General features: G+C 49.8%; 1 protein-coding gene and 1 pseudogene across 1 annotated transcript; one reads left to right on the plus strand and one right to left on the minus strand.

The window, feature by feature from the left end:
- Positions 1-1,001: 1,001 nt before the first annotated feature.
- Positions 1,002-18,002, minus strand: C2H3orf84 (chromosome 2 C3orf84 homolog). The gene is made up of 4 exons (XM_001095395.5): positions 17,888-18,002; positions 16,167-16,280; positions 2,162-2,218; positions 1,002-1,420 (listed from the first exon to the last, which is right to left on the minus strand). The coding sequence occupies exons 1-4, from the start codon at positions 17,912-17,914 to the stop codon at positions 1,004-1,006; spliced, it is 615 nt and encodes a 204-aa protein (XP_001095395.2). The 5' UTR covers positions 17,915-18,002; the 3' UTR covers positions 1,002-1,003.
- Positions 6,617-15,661, plus strand: LOC106996920 (cytochrome c oxidase subunit 6A1, mitochondrial pseudogene; annotated as a pseudogene).
- Positions 18,003-18,263: the final 261 nt, after the last annotated feature.

The following is an 18,263-nucleotide window of genomic DNA, read 5'->3' on the forward strand; positions in this document are numbered from 1 at the left end:
TCCATCTAAGCCAGAGCTTATTCTTTGGCAACATGTGATGACAGCACCTCCTTACTGTCATGGGGATTAGAGAGCACTAGGACAGTAAGGAAGGGCTGTCACATGTCACCAAAGGATGGTGGGATAGGATGACCAGAGAAGTGCTCAGAAAACAACAACAAAATACCACAGGGTTAGGAAGACCTCCAGATCCAAGTTACAGAGTGTCTCCTTAGGGTCTCTGCTCACCCCCACAGGGAGGGGTGGTTCAGTGGGTTTTGTGGCCCAGGGCAGTCTCCTTCTGCGTCAGCTGTGGGGCAGCCGTCTCTTGGACAGGACTGTGTGGCCATCCAACAAACCCCTCGAAGGCAGCTGCCTCCTGAGAAAGCTGCTAACTCTTCCTTCTTCCAGCCTTTGTTGCCTGCTAGTACAGGTCTCTGGGGTCTGCTTTCCCCATAGCTACACTGAATACTTGGCCTGCTTCCCCAGTGATGCCTTTCATTCTAGGGTGAAGCACCTAGAAAGTCAGCAGCCCACAGGATATTTGCACATTGTCTGGCAAGCTGGCAGAGGAGACCAACACAGAGACGTCTCTGTTTGGGGGAATAGGCTGTTTCCCAGAAGAGAAAGGTTGTGGGGAAGACAGTCACTCTGCTGCCTTCATAAGGAGCCCTCCCTCAGTGTCACCCCCTCCACCCTACCACCTGCTCTGTCCTGACTTCAACTTAGGCTGGGGACTGCCCTCTAATCTTCCTCTCTACAGCTGGGTTTGCTACAAGAACAGAGTAGTACTTGGGACCCTGGAACCCACCTGCTGTGGCTATGGCAACCCTCCTGGACTCTTAGCCTCCCCTTTCTCACTTAGTGGCAGGGATCCCAGAGCAGCACCTCCCATGCCCAGCACACAAACACCATGGGCACAAGTGCCATGGAAGACAGGCACAGGACCTGGCAGCCCATTACTACCTTTCATCCTCTTGGGCTGCATCCCATTGTGGGCTGCAAGCACAGAGAGGCTGCTGTGTCAGCTGTCCTTGTTTAATGCTCTGGACCAGTTTAGACACTCAGAGACCCCAGCATGAAGGTAGTGCTGCAGCAGCTTGGGTCTTGGGATCACTGGGAGGTCAGGCAGTATGTCTGTGACTGGTGCCTGGGGCCCTACCTTGTAACTGCCACAGTGGCCACCCCGGGATGGGTAGCAGAAGTTCTGCTGGTAGGTGGTCCTGGCATGGGAAGGCTGGACCTGCACAAAGTGGACGAGGCGCTGGGGGAGGCCACTGAGTCCTGGGCCTGGTCGGAAATCAGCCTGGTAAGAAGATTCCAGGGGCCCTTGCTGGCGCAACTCTATCTCACAGGGTGCCCAGCGCAGGAAGGTGTGCCGCTGCCACAGGCGCTCCAGGTCCTTCCGCCTTCCAATTCCCTGCAGCAGGCAGTAGGGGCCCTCCTCAACGGTACGGGCCATTGGCCCATATTCCTGGCACCAAGCACCTTCTTGGACCCCTCCTAACCCCAAGTCTGCTTGGTGATGCCTGTCCTAGGCCAGGCTGTCTTGGCCTGTACCCTGGCCTCCTTGGCCTGTCTCCCCAGTGATGTCTTTCATTCTTTTCTTTTTTTTTTTTTTTTTTTTTTGAGACGGAGTCTTGCTCTGTCGCCCAGGCTGGAGTGCAGTGGCGCGATCTCGGCTCACTGCAAGCTCCGCCTCCCGGGTTCACGCCATTCTCCTGCCTCAGCCTCCCGAGTAGCTGGGACTACAGGCGCCCACAACTGCGCCCGGCTAATTTTTTGTATTTTTAGTAGAGACGGGGTTTCACCGTGGTCTCGATCTCCTGACCTTGTGATCCGCCCGCCTCGGCCTCCCAAAGTGCTGGGATTACAGGCGTGAGCCACCGCGCCCGGCTGTGATGTCTTTCATTCTAAGGTGAAGCACCCAGAAAGTTAGTGGCCCACAGGATACTTGCACATTGTCTGGCAAGCTGGCAGAGGAAACCAACATAGAGATGTCTCTGTTTGGGGGAATAGGCTGTTTCCCAGAGGAAAAAGTTTGTGGGGGAAGATAGCCACTCCTCTGCCTTCATAAGGAGCCCTCCCCCAGTGTCATCCCCTCCACCCTACCACCTGCTCTGTCCAGACTTCAACTTAGGCTGGGGGACTGCTTGCCATTCTTCCTCTTTTCGGCACTCACTTTGTCAAAGGAAGTACGGTTGTCATGCTTGGAGAAGAAGTGTTGCTGCGCCGGCTCCTTGAAAGATAGTGAGAAAGAAAGTGAATAGGGAAAATGATGCTTATTTACCCGCCCTTACCCGGATCACTGCCTCAGGGTCCCTAATGGAGGGAAGTCACCAGGAGCCACTGCCCCTAAGCTGCTAAACTGCCAACAGACAGAGGACAGAGACTAATTAAAGCAACACTTCAGTCCTGGGATATCTCAACCTGGGACTTTCCCTGAAGCAGAAGACCGTGGAACCCTTATTGAGGAGGGTCCTCAATAAGGAGGCATCTGCTAGGACATCCTCCCATCAGGGGAGCAGTGGCTGAGTTTCAAGCTGGGCCTTAACTCTGATTGCCCAGCACTTGAGTCCTCTCCTCCCCTGCATCCACACTTACTCCCCCATCAACATACCCAGACTCTTGGCCCTAAATGCCATCTGAAAACTGGAATTTCTATCTCCAGCTCAAATTTTCTCCTGAACTCTGGGCTCAGTAGACAACTGCCTACTCCACATCTCCATGTAAATGCGCAATTGGGCATCTCCAAACATATGACTGAGCTTTGGGTCGTCCCAGACACACTCCACCTACAGCCTCCCCCAGCTCAGACTACGGCAGCCAGATCCTGTCAAACACCTTGAGTCCCCTAGATTCTCTTCTCTCATACCCCACATTGAATGTGCCAGTATCCTGTTGATACTGTGGTCAAAATGTGCCCAGGAACAGACCACGTCTCAGCATGCCCACTGTTTTCCCCGATCCAAGCCACATTCCTCTCTTGCCTGAATTTTTTTTTTTTTTTTTTTTTTTTTTGAGACAGAGTCTCGCTCTGTCCCCCAGGCTGGAGTGCAGTGGCACGATCTCGGCTCACTGCAAGCTCCGTCTCCTGGGTTCAGGCCATTCTCCCGCCTCAGCCTCCCGAGTAGCTGGGACTACAGGCGCCTGCCACCGCGCCTGGCTAATTTTTTGTAATTTTAGTAGAGACGGGGTTTCACCGTGGTCTCGATCTCCTGACCTTGTGATCCACCCGGCTCGGCCTCCCAAAGTGCTAGGATTACAGGCGTGACCACCGCACCCGGCCTCTTGCCTGAATTATTGCAAGAGCTTCCTGCCTGGTGTCCCTGCTTTCAAACTTGCCCCTCCAGTCTGTTGTCCACTTTGCAGCCAGCATAATTCTGTTAGTACATAAATGAGAGCACATCTCATTTGCTGAAAATTCACAACAGTTCCTCCTATTTGTGGTAGCCAAAGTCATCATAGTGGTCTGTGAGACCCACACGATATTGGTCCTTCTGCTACCTCCAGCCACACTGATTTCCCCACTGCTCCTCAGACATACCAGGTGCTCCCACTTAGGGCTTTGCACCACCTGTTCCTTCTCCTGGCCAGGTAATTCCCTCACACCTCCTTCTTCCTTCCTTGAGCACTAGGCCAATGGTTCCATCACTCTAACTGTGCATTTTTCACCTGCTAACATACTATATTATTCTATATGATGTTCCCCCCACCGATGAGAACATCGCATGCCCCACCATTAGAACATAAGCTTCTTGTGGGCAAAGGTAGTCTGTCTTGCTCATATCTATAACTCCAGCACTGCTCAATAAATGTTGCTGTTAAATCAATAAACAGGCTAGGCATGGTGGCTCACACCTGTAATCCCAGCACTTTGGGAGGCCGAGGCAGGTGAATCACCTGAGGTCAGAAGTTTGAGACCAGCCTGGCCAACATACTGAAACCCCGTTTCTACTAAAAATACAAAAATTAGGCTGGGTGTGGTGGCTTACGCCTGTAATCCCAGCACTTTGGGAGGCTGAGGCGGGCAGATCACTTGAGGTCGGAGTTCAAGACCGACCTGGCCAACATGGTGAAACCCCGTCTCTACTAAAACACACAAAAAAATTAGCTGGGTGTGGTGATGTCTGGCTGTAATCCCAGCTACTCAGGAGGCTGAAGCTGGATAATTGTTTAAACCTGGGAGACAGAGTTTGCAGCGAGCTGAGATCGTGCCATTGCACTCCAGCCTGGGCGACAGGAAAAAAAAAAAAAAAAATTAATGAACAGGGACAGAAGGTCCTGGCCCAAGGGAATTTACTTTGGCTCAGTTGGAGCTAGAGCCTTGCTCCACTCCCAGGCAGAGAAAGACCATCTTTTAGGCCTGCAGGCTTCAGCAGGAATCTGTCCCAAGACCACCTTCTTGCCTTTGTGACTGGCTTCTGCCCTCAGAGCCATACCCAGCCACTCAGTTTCTCCTGCTGTAGACCTGAAGTGGCCAGATCTGGTGAGGTCAGGCTTGGCTGGCTTGGGAGTATAGGTAATGGCGGACAGCAGGTCCCCAGATAAAATCCATTCTAGGCCGGGCGCGGTGGCTCAAGCCTGTAATCCCAGCACTTTGGGAGGCCGAGATGGGTGGATCACGAGGTCAGGAGATCGAGACCATCCTGGCTAACACAGTGAAACCCCGTCTCTACTAAAAAAATACAAAAAACTAGCCGGGCGAGGTGGCGGGCGCCTGTAGTCCCAGCTACTCGGGAGGCTGAGGCAGGAGAATGGCCTAAACCCGGGAGGCGGAGCTTGCAGTGAGCTGAGATCCGGCCACTGCACTCCAGCCTGGGTGACAGAGCAAGACTCCGTCTCAAAAAAAAAAAAAAAAAAAAAAAAATCCATTCTAGATCCCTGAGCCAGAATCTTCAGGGTAGAATTTATTGTATATGTATTTAAGAGTTCCCTTTTTAGAACCGCCTGCCTTAGACAGTCCGATGGTAGTCTTCAAGCAGAATGAAAACTCCAAGAAGGTGGGAAGCTTTCATTCCTCAACATGCAAGCTGAGGCTGGGCACAATGGCTCACGCCTATAATCCCAGCAGTTTGGGCGGCAGAGGCAGGTAGATCACTTGAGGCCAAGAGTTCGAGACCAGCCTGGCCGCATGGTGAAACCTCGTCTCTACTAAAAATACAAAAATTAGCTGGGTGTGGCGGCGGGTGCCTGTGATCCTAGCTACCTGGGAGGCCGAGGCAGGAGAATTGCTTGAACTTGGGTGGCAGAGGTTGCAGTGAGCTGAAATCTCGCCACTGCACTCCAGCCTTGACAACAGAGAGAGACTCTGTCTCCAAAAAAAAAAAAAAGCAAGCTGAGGCCGAGTGCAGTGGCTCACACCCATAATCCCAGGACTTTGAGAGGCCAAGGAGGAAGGATTGCTTGAGCCCAGGAGTTCAAGACCAGCCCGGGCAGCATGGCAAGGCTCCCAGATACTGTCTCTACAAAAAAATAAAAAAAACGCCAGGCGTGGTGTTGCATACCTGTGATCCCAGCAACTAATAAGGCTGAAGTGGAAGGATCACGTGAGCTTAAGAGGTCAAGGGTGCAGCCAGGCGCAGTGGCTCATGCCTGTAATCCCAGCACTTCGGGAGGCTGAGGCGGGTGGATCACGAGGTCAGGAGATTGAGACCATCCTGGCTAACACAGTGAAACCCCGTCTCTACTAAAAAATAGAAAAAATTAGCTGGGCGTGGTGGCGGGCACCTGTAGTCCCAGCTACTCGGGAGGCTGAGGCAGGAGAATGGTGTGAACCTGGGAGGTGGAGCTTGCAGTGAGCCAAGATTGAGCCACTGCACTCCAGCCTGGGTGACAGAGCGAGACTCTGTCTCAAAAAAAAAAAAAAAAAAAAAGAGATCAAGAGTGCAATGAGCCATGATCGTGCCACTGCAAACCAAGCTACAGATTGGGAGAAAATATTTATAAACCATATATCTAACAGAGGACTAGAAAATATAAGGAACCCTCTCAACTCAACAGTAAAATCACAGTCTAATTAGAAAATTGGCAAACATGAAGACATCTAACCAAAGAAGATATGCAGATGACAAATAACACATGAAAAGATATTTATCATTAAACATCAGGGAAATGCAAATTAAAACCACAACAAAATATCACTACACATCTATCAGAATGGCTCCAGTTGAAAATAGAGACAACACCAGGTATTGGTGAGAATGCAGAGAAACCAGATCATTCATGCATTGCTGCTGGGAATATAAAATGATAAAGCCACTCTCGAAAACAGTTTGGCAGTTTCTTTTAAAAACTAAACATGGGGCCGGGCGCGGTGGCTCAAGCCTGTAATCCCAGCACTTTGGGAGGCCGAGACGGGTGGATCACGAGGTCAGGAGATCGAGACCATCCTGGCTAACACGGTGAAACCCCGTCTCTACTAAGAAATACAAAAAACTAGCCGGGCGAGGTGGCGGGCGCCTGTAGTCCCAGCTACTCGGGAGGCTGAGGCCGGAGAATGGCGTGAACCCGGGAGGCGGAGCTTGCAGTGAGCTGAGATCCGGCCACTGCACTCCAGCCTGGGCTACAGAGCGAGACTCCGTCTCAAAAAAAAAAAAAAAAAAAAAAAAAAAAAAAAAAACTAAACATGTAGAGTAGTCCAGGTCGAAAATGGCGGCAGTTGGTGTGTCCTGGGTTTCTTGGCTGCTGGGTCAGTCCAGCCCACAGCTGGGGTGGCCTATGTTGAGTGGTGCCCATGGTGAAGAGGAATCAGCTCGCATGTGGAAGACCCTCACCTTCTTCGTCGCGCACCCCGGGGTGGCAGTCAGCATGCTGAATGTGTACCTGAAGTCACACCACGGAGAGCACGAGAGACCCGAGTTCATCGCCTACCCTCATCTCCGCATCAGGACCAAGCTGTTTCCCTGGGGAGATGGTAACCATACTCTATTCCATAACCCTCATGTGAATCCACTTCCAACTGGCTACGAAGATGAAAGAGAATCTGGACCACTACCTGGGCACCAGGGACCACAGCACTGGTTTGGACCATTACTCTGCACATGGATCAGAAAAAGTATACGGGACCTTAAGCTCATCTTCTTGTATCAAATGACGACTGGTATACTGGTCTTCCATCCCTTTGCTTGTGGCAGGGGATGGCTTAAATAAATAACTTAAACTTAAAAACAAACAAACAAACAGACAAAAACTAAACATGTGGCCGGGAGTGGTGGCTCATGCCTGTAATCCCAGCACTTTGGGAGGCCAAGGTAGGTGAATCACGAGGTCAGGAGTTCAAGACCAGCCTGGCCAAGATGGTGAAACCCCGTCTCCACTAAAAAATACAGAAAAAAAAAAATTAGCCAGGCGTGGTGGCAGCCTCCTGTAATCCCAGCTACTCGGGAGGCTGAGGCAGGAGAATTGCTTGAACCTGGGAGGCGGAGGTTGCAGTGAGCCAAGATGGTGCCACTGCACTACAGCCTGGGTTACAGAGTGAGACTCCATCTCAAAAAACAAACAAACAAAACAACAACAACAACAACAAAAATACTAAACATGCAGCCAGCCTCGGTGGCTCATATTTGTAATTCCAGCATTTTGGTAGGCTGAGGTGGGTGGATTATCTGAGGTCAGGAGTTCAAGACCAGCCTGGCCAACATGGTGAAACCCTGTCTCTACTAAAAATACAAAAATTAGCCACGCGTGGTGGCACACACCTGTAATCCTAGCTACTCAGGAGGCTGAGGCAGGAGAACTGCTTGAGCCCGGGAGGCGGAGGTTGCAGTGAGCTGCGATTGTGCCATTGCACTCCAGCCTGGCCGACAGAGCGAGACTCTGTCTCAAAACAAAATAAAACAAAACAAAACAAAACAATAACACTAAACATGCAACTACTACGTGACCCAGCAATTGTATTCCTGGGCATTTATCCCAGAGAGACAAAAACTTATGTTCAACCAAAAATTTATACGCAAATATTCTTAAAAGCTTTACTTGTATGAGCCAAAAACTGGAATCAGGTCAGATATCCTTTAACAGATGAATGATTAAACAAACTGGTAAGTTGGTACCAAGGAATACTACTCAGTAATGAAAATAAATGTACTATTGATAAACACAATAATTTGGATGAATCTCTTTTTTTTTTTTTTGAGACGGAGTCTTGCTCTGTCCCCCTGGCTGGAGGGCAGTGGCACTATCTCGGCTCACTGCAAGCTTCGCCTCCCGGGATCATGCCATTCTCCTGCCTCAGCCACCTGAGTAGCTGGGACTACAGGCGCCCGCCACCGCGCCCGGCTAATTTTTTTGTATTTTTAGTAGAGACGGGGTTTCACCGTGTTAGCCAGGATGGTCTCAATCTCCTGACCTTGTGATCTGCCCGCCTCGGCCCCCCAAAGTGCTGGGATTACAAGTGTGAGCCACCGCATCTGGCCTAATTTGGATGAATCTCTAGGAAATTATGCTGCAAAAATAGTGTCCAAAGAGTGCGTATTGTATTATTCTATTTACGTAACTGTTTTTGAGACAGGGTCTCACTTTGTTGCCAGGCTGGAGTGTGGTGACACAATCATGGCTCACTTCAGCCTTGACCTCCGGGGATCAAGCAATCCTTCTACCTCAGCCTCCCGAGTAGCTGGTACCACAGGTGCATGCCACCATGCCTGGTTAATTGTTTAACTGTTTTTCAGAGATGAGTTCTCATTATGTTGCCCAGGCTGATCTTGAACTCTTGGGCTCAAGCAATCCTCCTGCCTTGGCCTCCCAAAAGTGCTGGGATTAGAGGCATGAGCCACTGTGCCCAGCTTTATATAACATTTTAATTTAATTTTATTTTTGCCGGGCGTGGTGGCTCAAGCCTGTATCCCAGCACTTTGGGAGGCCGAGACGGGCGGATCACGAGGTCAAGAGATCGAGACCATCCTGGCTAAAACTAGCCGGGCGAGGTGGTGGGCGCCTGTAGTCCCAGCTACTCGGGAGGCTGAGGCAGGAGAATGGCGTGAACCCGGGAGGCAGAGCTTGCAGTGAGCCGAGATCACACCACTGCACTCCAGCCTGGGCGACAGGCGAGACTCCGTCTCAAAAAATAAAATAAAATAAAATAATTATTTTTTTGAGACAGAGTCTCACTGTGTCGCCCAGGCTAGAGTGCAGTGGCTTGATTTTGGCTTGCCGCAACCTCCACCTCCCAGGTTCAAGAGCTTCTTATGCCTCAGCCTCCCAAGTAGCTGGGATGACAGGCATGTGCCACGACACAGACTAATTTTTGTATTTTTACCAGAGACGGAGTTTCACCATATTGCCCTGGTTGGTCTCAAACTCCTGACCTCCAGCAGTCTGCTGCCTTGGCTTCCCAAAGTGTTTGGATTACAGGCATGACCCACCGCAACTGGCCTATGCAATTTTTTTCTTTTTTTGAGATGGAGTCTTGCTCTGTCACTTGGGCTGGAGTGCAGTGGCGTGATCTTGGCACACCACAACCTCCGCCTCCCAGTTCAAGCGATTCTCCTGCCTCAGCTTCCCGAGTAGCTGTGATTACAGGCGTGAGCCACCAAACTCAGCTAAATTTTTTTTTTTTTTTTTTGAGACGGAGTCTCGCTCTTTCGCCCAGGCTGGAGTGCAGTGGCGCGATCTCGGCTCATTGCAAGCTCCGCCTCCTGGGTTCACGCCATTCTCCTGCCTCAGCCTCCCGAGTAGCTGGGACTACAGGCGCCTGCCACCAAGCCCAGCTAATTTTTTTGTGTTTTTAGTAGAGATGGGGTTTCACCGTGTTAGCCAAGATGGTCTCGATCTCCTGACCTCATGATCCGCCCACCTCGGCCTCCCAAAGTGCTGGGATTACAGGCGTGAGCCACCGCGCCCGGCCTAATTTTTTGTATTTTTAGTAGAGATAAGGTTTCACCATGTTGGCCAGGCTGGTCTCGAACTCCTGGCCTTAAGCGATCCACCCACCTTGGCCTCCCAAAGTGCTGGGATTACAGAGGTGAGCCACTGCACCCTGTCTGTAACATTTTTAAGTGACAAAATTTTAGAAATGGGAGATTGATTTAGAAATGGGGGCCGGGCGCGGTGGCTCACGCCTGTAATCCCAGCACTTTGGGAGGCTGAGACGGGTGGATCACGAGGTCAGGAGATCGAGACCATCCTGGCTAACACAATGAAACCCTGTGTCTACTAAAAAATACAAAAAAAAAAAAAAAAAAAAAAAAAAAGCCAGGCGTGGTGGCGGGTGCCTGTAGTCCCAGCTACTCGGGAGGCTGAGGCAGGAGAATGGCATGAACCCAGGAGGCTGCGCTTGCAGTGAGCCAAGATAGCGCCACTGCACTCCAGCCTGGGTGAAAGAGTGAGACTCCATCTTAAAAAAAAAAAAAGAAGTGGGGGCCGGGCACAGTGGTTCACGCCTGTAACTTTGTGGGGCCAAGGCAGGTTGATCACCTGAGGTCAGGAGTTCAAGACCAGCCTGACCAACATGGAAAAACCCCGTCTCTCCTAAAAATACAAAATTACCCGGGTGTGGTGATGCATACCTGTAATCCCAGCTACTGAGGAGGCTGAGGCAGGAGAATCGCTTGAACCCGGGAGGCAGAGGTTGCAATGAGCCGAGATCATGACACTGCACTCCAGCTTAGGTGACAGAACAACACTGTCTTAAAGAAAAAAAAAAGGCCGGGCGCGGTGGCTCACGCCTGTAATCCCAGCACTTTGGGAGGCCGAGACGGGTGGATCACGAGGTCAGGAGATCGAGACCATCCTGGCTAACCCGGTGAAACCCCGTCTCTACTAAAAAATATAAAAAAACTAGCCGGGCGAGGTGGCAGGCGCCTGTAGTCCCAGCTACTCCGGAGGCTGAGGCAGGAGAATGGCGTGAACCCGGGAGGCGGAGCTTGCAGTGAGCTGAGATCCGGCCACTGCACTCCAGCCTGGGTGACAGAGCGAGACTCCGTCTCAAAAAAATAAAAAATAAAAAATAAAAAATTACATAGACCAGGCGGGGTTACTCACACCAGTAATCCTGACACTTTGGGAAGCTGAGGCAGGCAGATCACCCTAGGTCAGGAGGTTGAGACCAACCAGGGCAATATGGTAAGACCCCGTCTCTACTAAAAATACAAAAAAATTAGCTGGACACAGTGGTGGGCACCTGTAATCCCAGCTACTCGGGAGGCTGAGGCGGGAGATTTGCTTGAACCCGGGAGGCAGAAGTTTCAGTGAGCCGAGATCACACCATTGCACTCCAGCCCCGGCAACAAGAGCGAAACTTGAAAAAAAACAAAAACAAAAACAGAGCAGCACCAGGGATCCCTTGTGATGTTGGTCTACCACCACAGTCAACTGTGGTGTTAGATACACAAAACTACATTGGCGATAACATTTTAAAGCTCTTTTTTTTTTTTTTCGAGACAGTGTGTCATATTGTTGCCCGGGCTGGAGTACAGTGGCTCGATCTCAGTCCACTGCAACCTCTGCCTCCTGGGTTCAAGCTGTTCTCCTGCCTCAGCCTCCCAAGTAGCTTGGATTACAGGTGCCTGCCACCATGCCCTGCCAATTTTTTGTGTTTTTAGTAGAGATAGGGTTTCACTATGTTGGCCAGTCTCAAACTCCTGGCCTCATGATCCGCCCACCTGAACCTCCCAAAGTGCTGGGCGCCCAGCTAAAATTTTATAGCTCTTTTTGTTTGTTTGTTTGTTTTTTCTTTTTTTGAGACAGAGTTTTGCTGTTGTTGTCCAGGCTGGAGTACAATGGAGCAATCTTGGCTCACCACAATCTCTGCCTCCTGGGTTCAAGTGATTCTCCTGCCTCAGCCTCCCAAGTAGCTGGGATTACAGGTCTGTGCCACCACCCCCGCTAATTCTGTATTTTTAGTAGAAATGGGGTTTCACCATGTTGGTCAGGGTGGTCTTGAACTCCTGACCTCAGGTGATCTGCCCACCTTGGCCTCCCAAAGTGCTGGGATTACAGGTGTGAGCCACCGCGCCCGGCAAATTTTATAGCTCTTTTTTTTTTTTTTTTTTTTTTTTGAGATGGAGTCTCGCTCTATCATCCAGTCTGGAGTGCAGTGTCGCCATCTTGGCTCACTGCAAGCTCCGCCTCACTCCATTCTCCTGCCTCAGCCTCCTTAGTAGCTGGGACTACCGGTGCCCGCCACCATGCCTGGCTAATTTTTTTTTTTTTTTAGTAGAGACGGGGTTTCACCATGTTAGCCAGGATGGTCTTGATCTCCTAACCTTGTGATCCGCCCGCCTTGGCCTCCCAAATGCTGGGATTACAGGCGTGAGCCACCGCGCCCTGCCCATAGCCACTGTGCCCAGCCTATAGCTCTTAATACACACACACACACACACTCACACACACACACATACAAGTAAAACTAGGGAAATTTGAATGAACCTTAGTGCTTATATCAATCAATGTCAATGTCCTGGTTGTGATATTATACCATAGCTTTGCAAGATGTTACCATTGAAGGTAACCAGGCAAAGTGTAGAAGAAATCTCTATTATTTTTTACAACTGCTTATGAATTGATAATTATTTCAATGAAAGTTTCAATTAAAATCTAGGAGTCTGGGGCAAGTTTCAATTGACCCCCAAATTTCTCCCGTGTCTATCCTCAGCTACCAAATTGCACTTAGCCCTAGAATGTATATGTCTTTCCTGTCGGAGGCACCTCTGACTGGAAATTCACTATTCCTATAGTGGCAGGATAATTTATTGACACCCAGTGAGTTTTGTTCTCTCAAAACTGTGGGAGCTTGGTGAGAAGCACAATCATTTCCTCTCTACCCAGGCAATTCTGGGTATTCTTGCCCTGCAAAGAATGATCACTAGCATCTTTGTTTCTTAATCATTCAAGGCTCCTTTTCCATCGAGGTGGTAAAATCCATGGTTTCTGAACAGGTAGAGCTAGGATTGGGATTCCATCTTAAGAAGCCTTGGAAGAGAAGTGGGTTTCCTTGGAAGGGGCAGTATTTGCATGTGGTAGGGCTAAGGGCCCCTGTGCGGGCTGGGCAGTCTGCACTAAGAGAGGAGGCTCCTTGGTAAACTGAGGGATGGGATGGCAGCAGGGGCCTAGCAATCATGGCACTGTAGGTGAAGAAACTGCACCCAACCAGACAGAACTCTTGTCCAACCTGAGGAACTAAGAGGACCAGAATTATATTTCCCAAGAATCAGGCAGTTGAAGGCTGGAAAGAGATTAATCTGCTTTAGAAGAAAAAATGAAAAAAAAGAAAAAATAATTTTCTTGCATCTGTATGTCATGGACAAAAATTTTACAAACCAAAGGAGAGTGGATGCTACATCTTAGAAAGGCTTTAAACAATAGCTAGAATCTGCCTGTAATCTCAGCACTTTGGGAGGCCGAGGCAGGCAGATCACAAGGTCAGGAGATTGAGACCATCCTGGCTAATACTGTGAAACCCGTCTCTACTAAAAATACAAAAAAAATTAGCCAGGCATGGTGGTGGGTACCTGTAGTCCCCGCTACTTGGGAGGCTGAGGCAGGAGAATGGCGTGAACCTGGGAGGCAGAGCTTGCAGTGAGGAGAGATCGAGCCACTGCACTCCAGACTGGGCGACAGAGTGAGACTCTGTCTCAAAAAAAAGAAAAAAACGATAGCTAGAATCTGCCAGCTGAAACCTGGTACCTCTCAGTCAATGCAAAATGAAAATGTGCAACTTCTCTGAGCAGTCCTATTAATTAAAACAACTTTAGACCTAGGAAGAACCATGATATTTGACATTTATATAACCTGAATCCAAGACACAGATTACGCTACTTGGGGCTGCTGCTAATGCTAGTAAATTTTTTGTGTAGAAAATCCTTACATTGATCTGCAGCCAAAACATGTCCCTTACATGTCTGTTTCTGAGTAATGAGGTTTTTTTTGTTGTTTTTTTTTGAGATGGAGTCTCGCTCTGTCGCCCAGGCTGGAGTGCAGTGGCCAGATCTCAGCTCACTGCAAGCTCCGCTTCCCGGGTTTACGCCATTCTCCTGCCTCAGCCTCCCGAGTAGCTGGGACTACAGGCGCCCACCACCTCGCCTGGCTAGTTTTTTGTATTTTTTTAGTAGAGATGGGGTTTCACCGTGTTAGCCAGGATGGTCTCGATCTCCTGACCTCATGATCCGCCCGTCTCGGCCTCCCAAAGTGCTGGGATTATAGGCTTGAGCCACCGCGCCCGGCCTCTGAGGAATGAGTTTACCAGATTGATAGGATGTTCCAATCTCTGGGAGGAGAGCTGCCACTGAGGGCAATGACAAACATACAACAGGAAGTCTCTGGGTTGCTTCTCTTTCTGTACTTCCCACATCCCATCAGTCTCAAAAGGGAGGTAGCCCTGGATTGACAGTCTGGAGCTGCATCTGGGCCTGGCTTGGTAGGCTGTAGCAGGCAGCCCTTGCAAGTGCATATGCTGAGGAAGTTCAGTTTCCATAAAATAGCAGCCTCCAGGACCCTAGTCTCAGCCTGGGAAAGCAATTCATAGAAAATCCAGATGGCAGATCAAATAGGACCTGGCAAAAGCCTGGGAAGCAAGAAGGTGCAGTGGGTGGTACCTGTTTCAGGCACCCCTTCACGTCCTTCTGGGCCTTCTTCTACCCAGCTGTTGCTCTGGAGGCCGACCTGACTGCACTCAACACTACACTCCCTTTGTTCTGGCCACCAGGGAGCCCTGGGAGGAGATGGAGGAAAAGAGAGAGGAAGTGTTTCTTCTCTTGGCTCCCTCCTAGGCACTTCTCACCTGGTTATGTCTCTCTACCTAGGATTACTGCTCCTGTCAGGGTGACCCTTTCCATACCTTTATCTCCTTCTCGATTCTAGAAGTCATGCCTCCCCCTTGTCCCTTTTGCTCAGTAGTACTAACCACTTGGTTGCTACCAGCCTGTGGGACTGCCTTTATCTGAGGCTGTCACAAGCAATCCTTTGTAAACATAACCTTCTGAGTTCTGCTGAGTATGCTTTTTACTATTATGACTCTGATTTTTTAATTTTATTTCATTTTTTCAGACCGAGTCTCACTCTGTCACCCAGGCTGGAGTGTGGTGGTGCCATCTTGGTTCATTGCAACTTCTGCCTCCTGGGTTCAAGCAATTCTCTCTACCTCAGCCTCCTGAGTAGCTGGGATTACAGGTGTGCACCACCATGCCCGGTTTAATTTTGTTTTTTTTTGAGACGGAGTTTTGCTCTTGTTGCCCAGGCTGGAATGCAATGGCACTATCTGATCTTGGCTCACTGCAACCTCCACCTCCTGGGTTCAAGCCAGCCTCCTGCCTCAGCCTCCTGAGTAGCTGGGATTACAGGCATGTGCCACCAAGCCAGGCTAATTCTGTATTTTTAGTAGAGATGGGGTTTCTCCATATTGGTCAAGCTGGTCTTGAACTATCAACCTCAGGTGATCCACCCCAGTGCTGGGATTACAGGCGTGAGCTACTGTGCCTGGCCTATTTTTTTTTTTTTTTTTTTTTTTGTATTTTTAGTAAAGATGGAGTTTCACCATGTTGGCCAGACTGGTTTCGAGCTCTTGACCTCAAGTGATCCATCTGCCTTGGCCTCCCGAAGTGTTAGGATTACACGCATGAGCCACCTTGCCCAGCCATGACCCTGATTTATGATACACGGTGCTCCTTCCTTGTCTCCAGGCCTGTAAGTAGTAAAGGGCCTATGGCCCTGTATCCCTTTCCTGTTCTCCAGAAGCCTGTTATAGCCACTCCAGGCTACCTGTGCCATCACTCCTTTCCAGTATTCCCTGGCCAAATGTGTAGGCCAGTACCCAGCTGCCTTCTGTACTACTTCCCTGACCAGAGGAGGCCTCCTACTAATTTCCAAGGCCCTGGACTGTGAAGCTGGCTGTGGGATGGACCATGGGCTTTCTTAGCATTAAGGAATCTGAATGTGAAGATAGTTGTCAGCAAAACTCAAAGCTTACTTCCTGGGTTCTAGAGGCTGTCTGCCTGTAGCTACCCACCCCAGCTAGGCCCTTACCCTTTGTCCATCTAGAAAGGGCAGTGAGCAAGACGGTTCAGTTTGGCACTCACTCTTTTCTACCCTGTCTGTAGGGGAAAGATCTGACATCTCAGAGAAGAAAGGTAAAGCTCGTCCCAGGGATAGGTGTCAATACAGCCATGGAAGGGATGGGATGATGCTCTTGGGTTCTGGGAGAGGCAAGAACTGGTCCAGTCACCCCCACTGCCTTCAGGTCTGCCTTGTACCTGACATCGCTGCAGGAACACTGCTGGAGGCTGGGGCTTGGCTGCAAGGCGGTATTCTCTAGCACTTTCACTCTTGAATTGGCTTCTGTAGTGCCCATAGAAGCCATTGTTGTGCTATAACAAGACAGGAATGAGGATAACTCACTCAAATCTCGACCATGAGTCCTAGACCTCAGGTCCCCAACTGAGGGTTCCAGGAAAGCCAGACCAGAAGCCCCTTCTGGAAGTTCCTGACAGAATAGAAAGAATCTAAGGAGTTAGGACACTCCTGGAGATGGGCCAGTATAGAAGTGTCTTCATCCATCATTGGGACAGTTGAACTCAGCTGTAATGACCCACTTGGGCTATGCATGTGTAGGGAAGGAGTGCCATTCATTCAGAGGAGAGAGTTGTGGGCAGGGCCACTGATCAGGGGTGTGGTCCTTCCCTAAAGAGCCGGAGAAGAAATCCCCTTTGTTGTTCTCCCCACAGTTTTTTTTTTTTTTTTTTTTTTTTTTTTTTTTTGAGACAGAGCCTTGCTTTGTTGCCCAGGCTGGAGTACAGTGGCACAACCTCAGCTCACGGCAACCTCTGACTCCCAGGTTCAAGGCATTCTCTTGCCTCAGCCTCCCAAGTACGTGGGACTACAGGCGCCCACTACCATGCCAGGCTGATTTTTTTTTTTTTTTTGAGACGGAGTCTTGCTGTGTCACCAGGCTGGAGTGCAGTGGTGTGATCTCAGTTCACTGCAACCTCTGCCTCCCTGGTTCAATCAATTCTCCTGCTTCAGCCTCCCGAGTAGCTGGGATTACAGGTGCCCACCACCACACTTGGCTAATTTTTGTATTTTTAGTAGAGACAGAGTTTCACCATGTTGGCCAGGCTGGTCTCGAACTCCTGACCTCGTAATCTGCCCACCTTGGCCTCCCAAAGTGCTGGGATTACAGGCATGAGCCACCACGCCTGGCCTGGAGGGGATTTCAGAGAGAGGAACTGTCAGGAGACAGAAATAAGCAACTATCAGAGGTTCAAGAATGGGGCTGTACTGTGCTGCTGTCATTACGTGGACACTCTGTGGATGATCATGTCTGGGAACTCCTATGGCCCAGCCTCTTTGTCCTAAGTTCTCCCTGGAGTGGATGGGTGTGTCTGGCCCTCTACAATTATAACCCTGAGCAGAAGAACCCGTCCTAAGCCTGCCCTCTGGCCATGACAATGGGCTATTTAACAGGACTAGAAAGCCTCATATCTTTCCATCCAAAGACATGGATCACTTTGTCTGTCTATCCTTCTCTGTCAGAAACCCCTCACTCTCTATTCAGGTTAGTTCAACAGTATTTATCGAAACTTTATTGTCTTCCAGGCATGGGGCTGAGCACGGGAAATACAGATGGACAAAAACACAGTATTTGCCCTCAAAATGTTCCCAGACTAGAGAGCAGCCAAACTCCAAAAGTTTGAGTGGCTCAAACAATTAACTAGGAATAAATGGGGTGGCTAGAGGACTAGGAGTTTCCACTAGCTTGCAGGAGACCATGATGCATGGAAGGGGGCAAAGTGTTAGGAAGACTAGGCAGCCTCCAGGGGTGACCTCAAGATGGTGGAGAGGAAGTGGGAAGCTCAGGGTCCTATTCCAGGTTAGATGCCAGATGAAAACCTCTTCACTTCACTGTCATGACTCAGTCAGATTTTGGGTACAATCAGAGGGCCGGGGCCAGGATTAACATAAAGTGCACTCTTACCCAGGAGCCTACTAACGCACTTTGCATCTTTCCAAGAAGGGAGCAGAAAAGGCAAACTTCCCTCTTGTCTTTTTTGGAGGATGTCTTCAGGAAAGAGAATCTCTGGAGGTCAATTCTTTTGTTGCTTAGTGACAAGGGAAGGTTGTGACTGCATAATGCTGCTGCTGTTTGTTGAGGTAGCACATGGCCTGTTGCCCCTTTGTCCTTGCTGCCCGAGTTCTTCTCTATGAGAAAAACCTGCCCCTTGGCATTAACAGCCTGAAAGAGCCCTTATGTATAGAAACACACAGGGCTCCATGGTAGAGTCTAATGGATTCGCAGCCAATGAAATATTCAAAGAACATTTTAAATGGGGGCAAATCCTGCATTTAAAAAC

The sequence above is a fragment of the Macaca mulatta genome, chromosome 2, assembly GCF_049350105.2.
Source record: "Macaca mulatta isolate MMU2019108-1 chromosome 2, T2T-MMU8v2.0, whole genome shotgun sequence".
Classification (NCBI taxonomy): Eukaryota; Metazoa; Chordata; class Mammalia; order Primates; family Cercopithecidae; genus Macaca; species Macaca mulatta.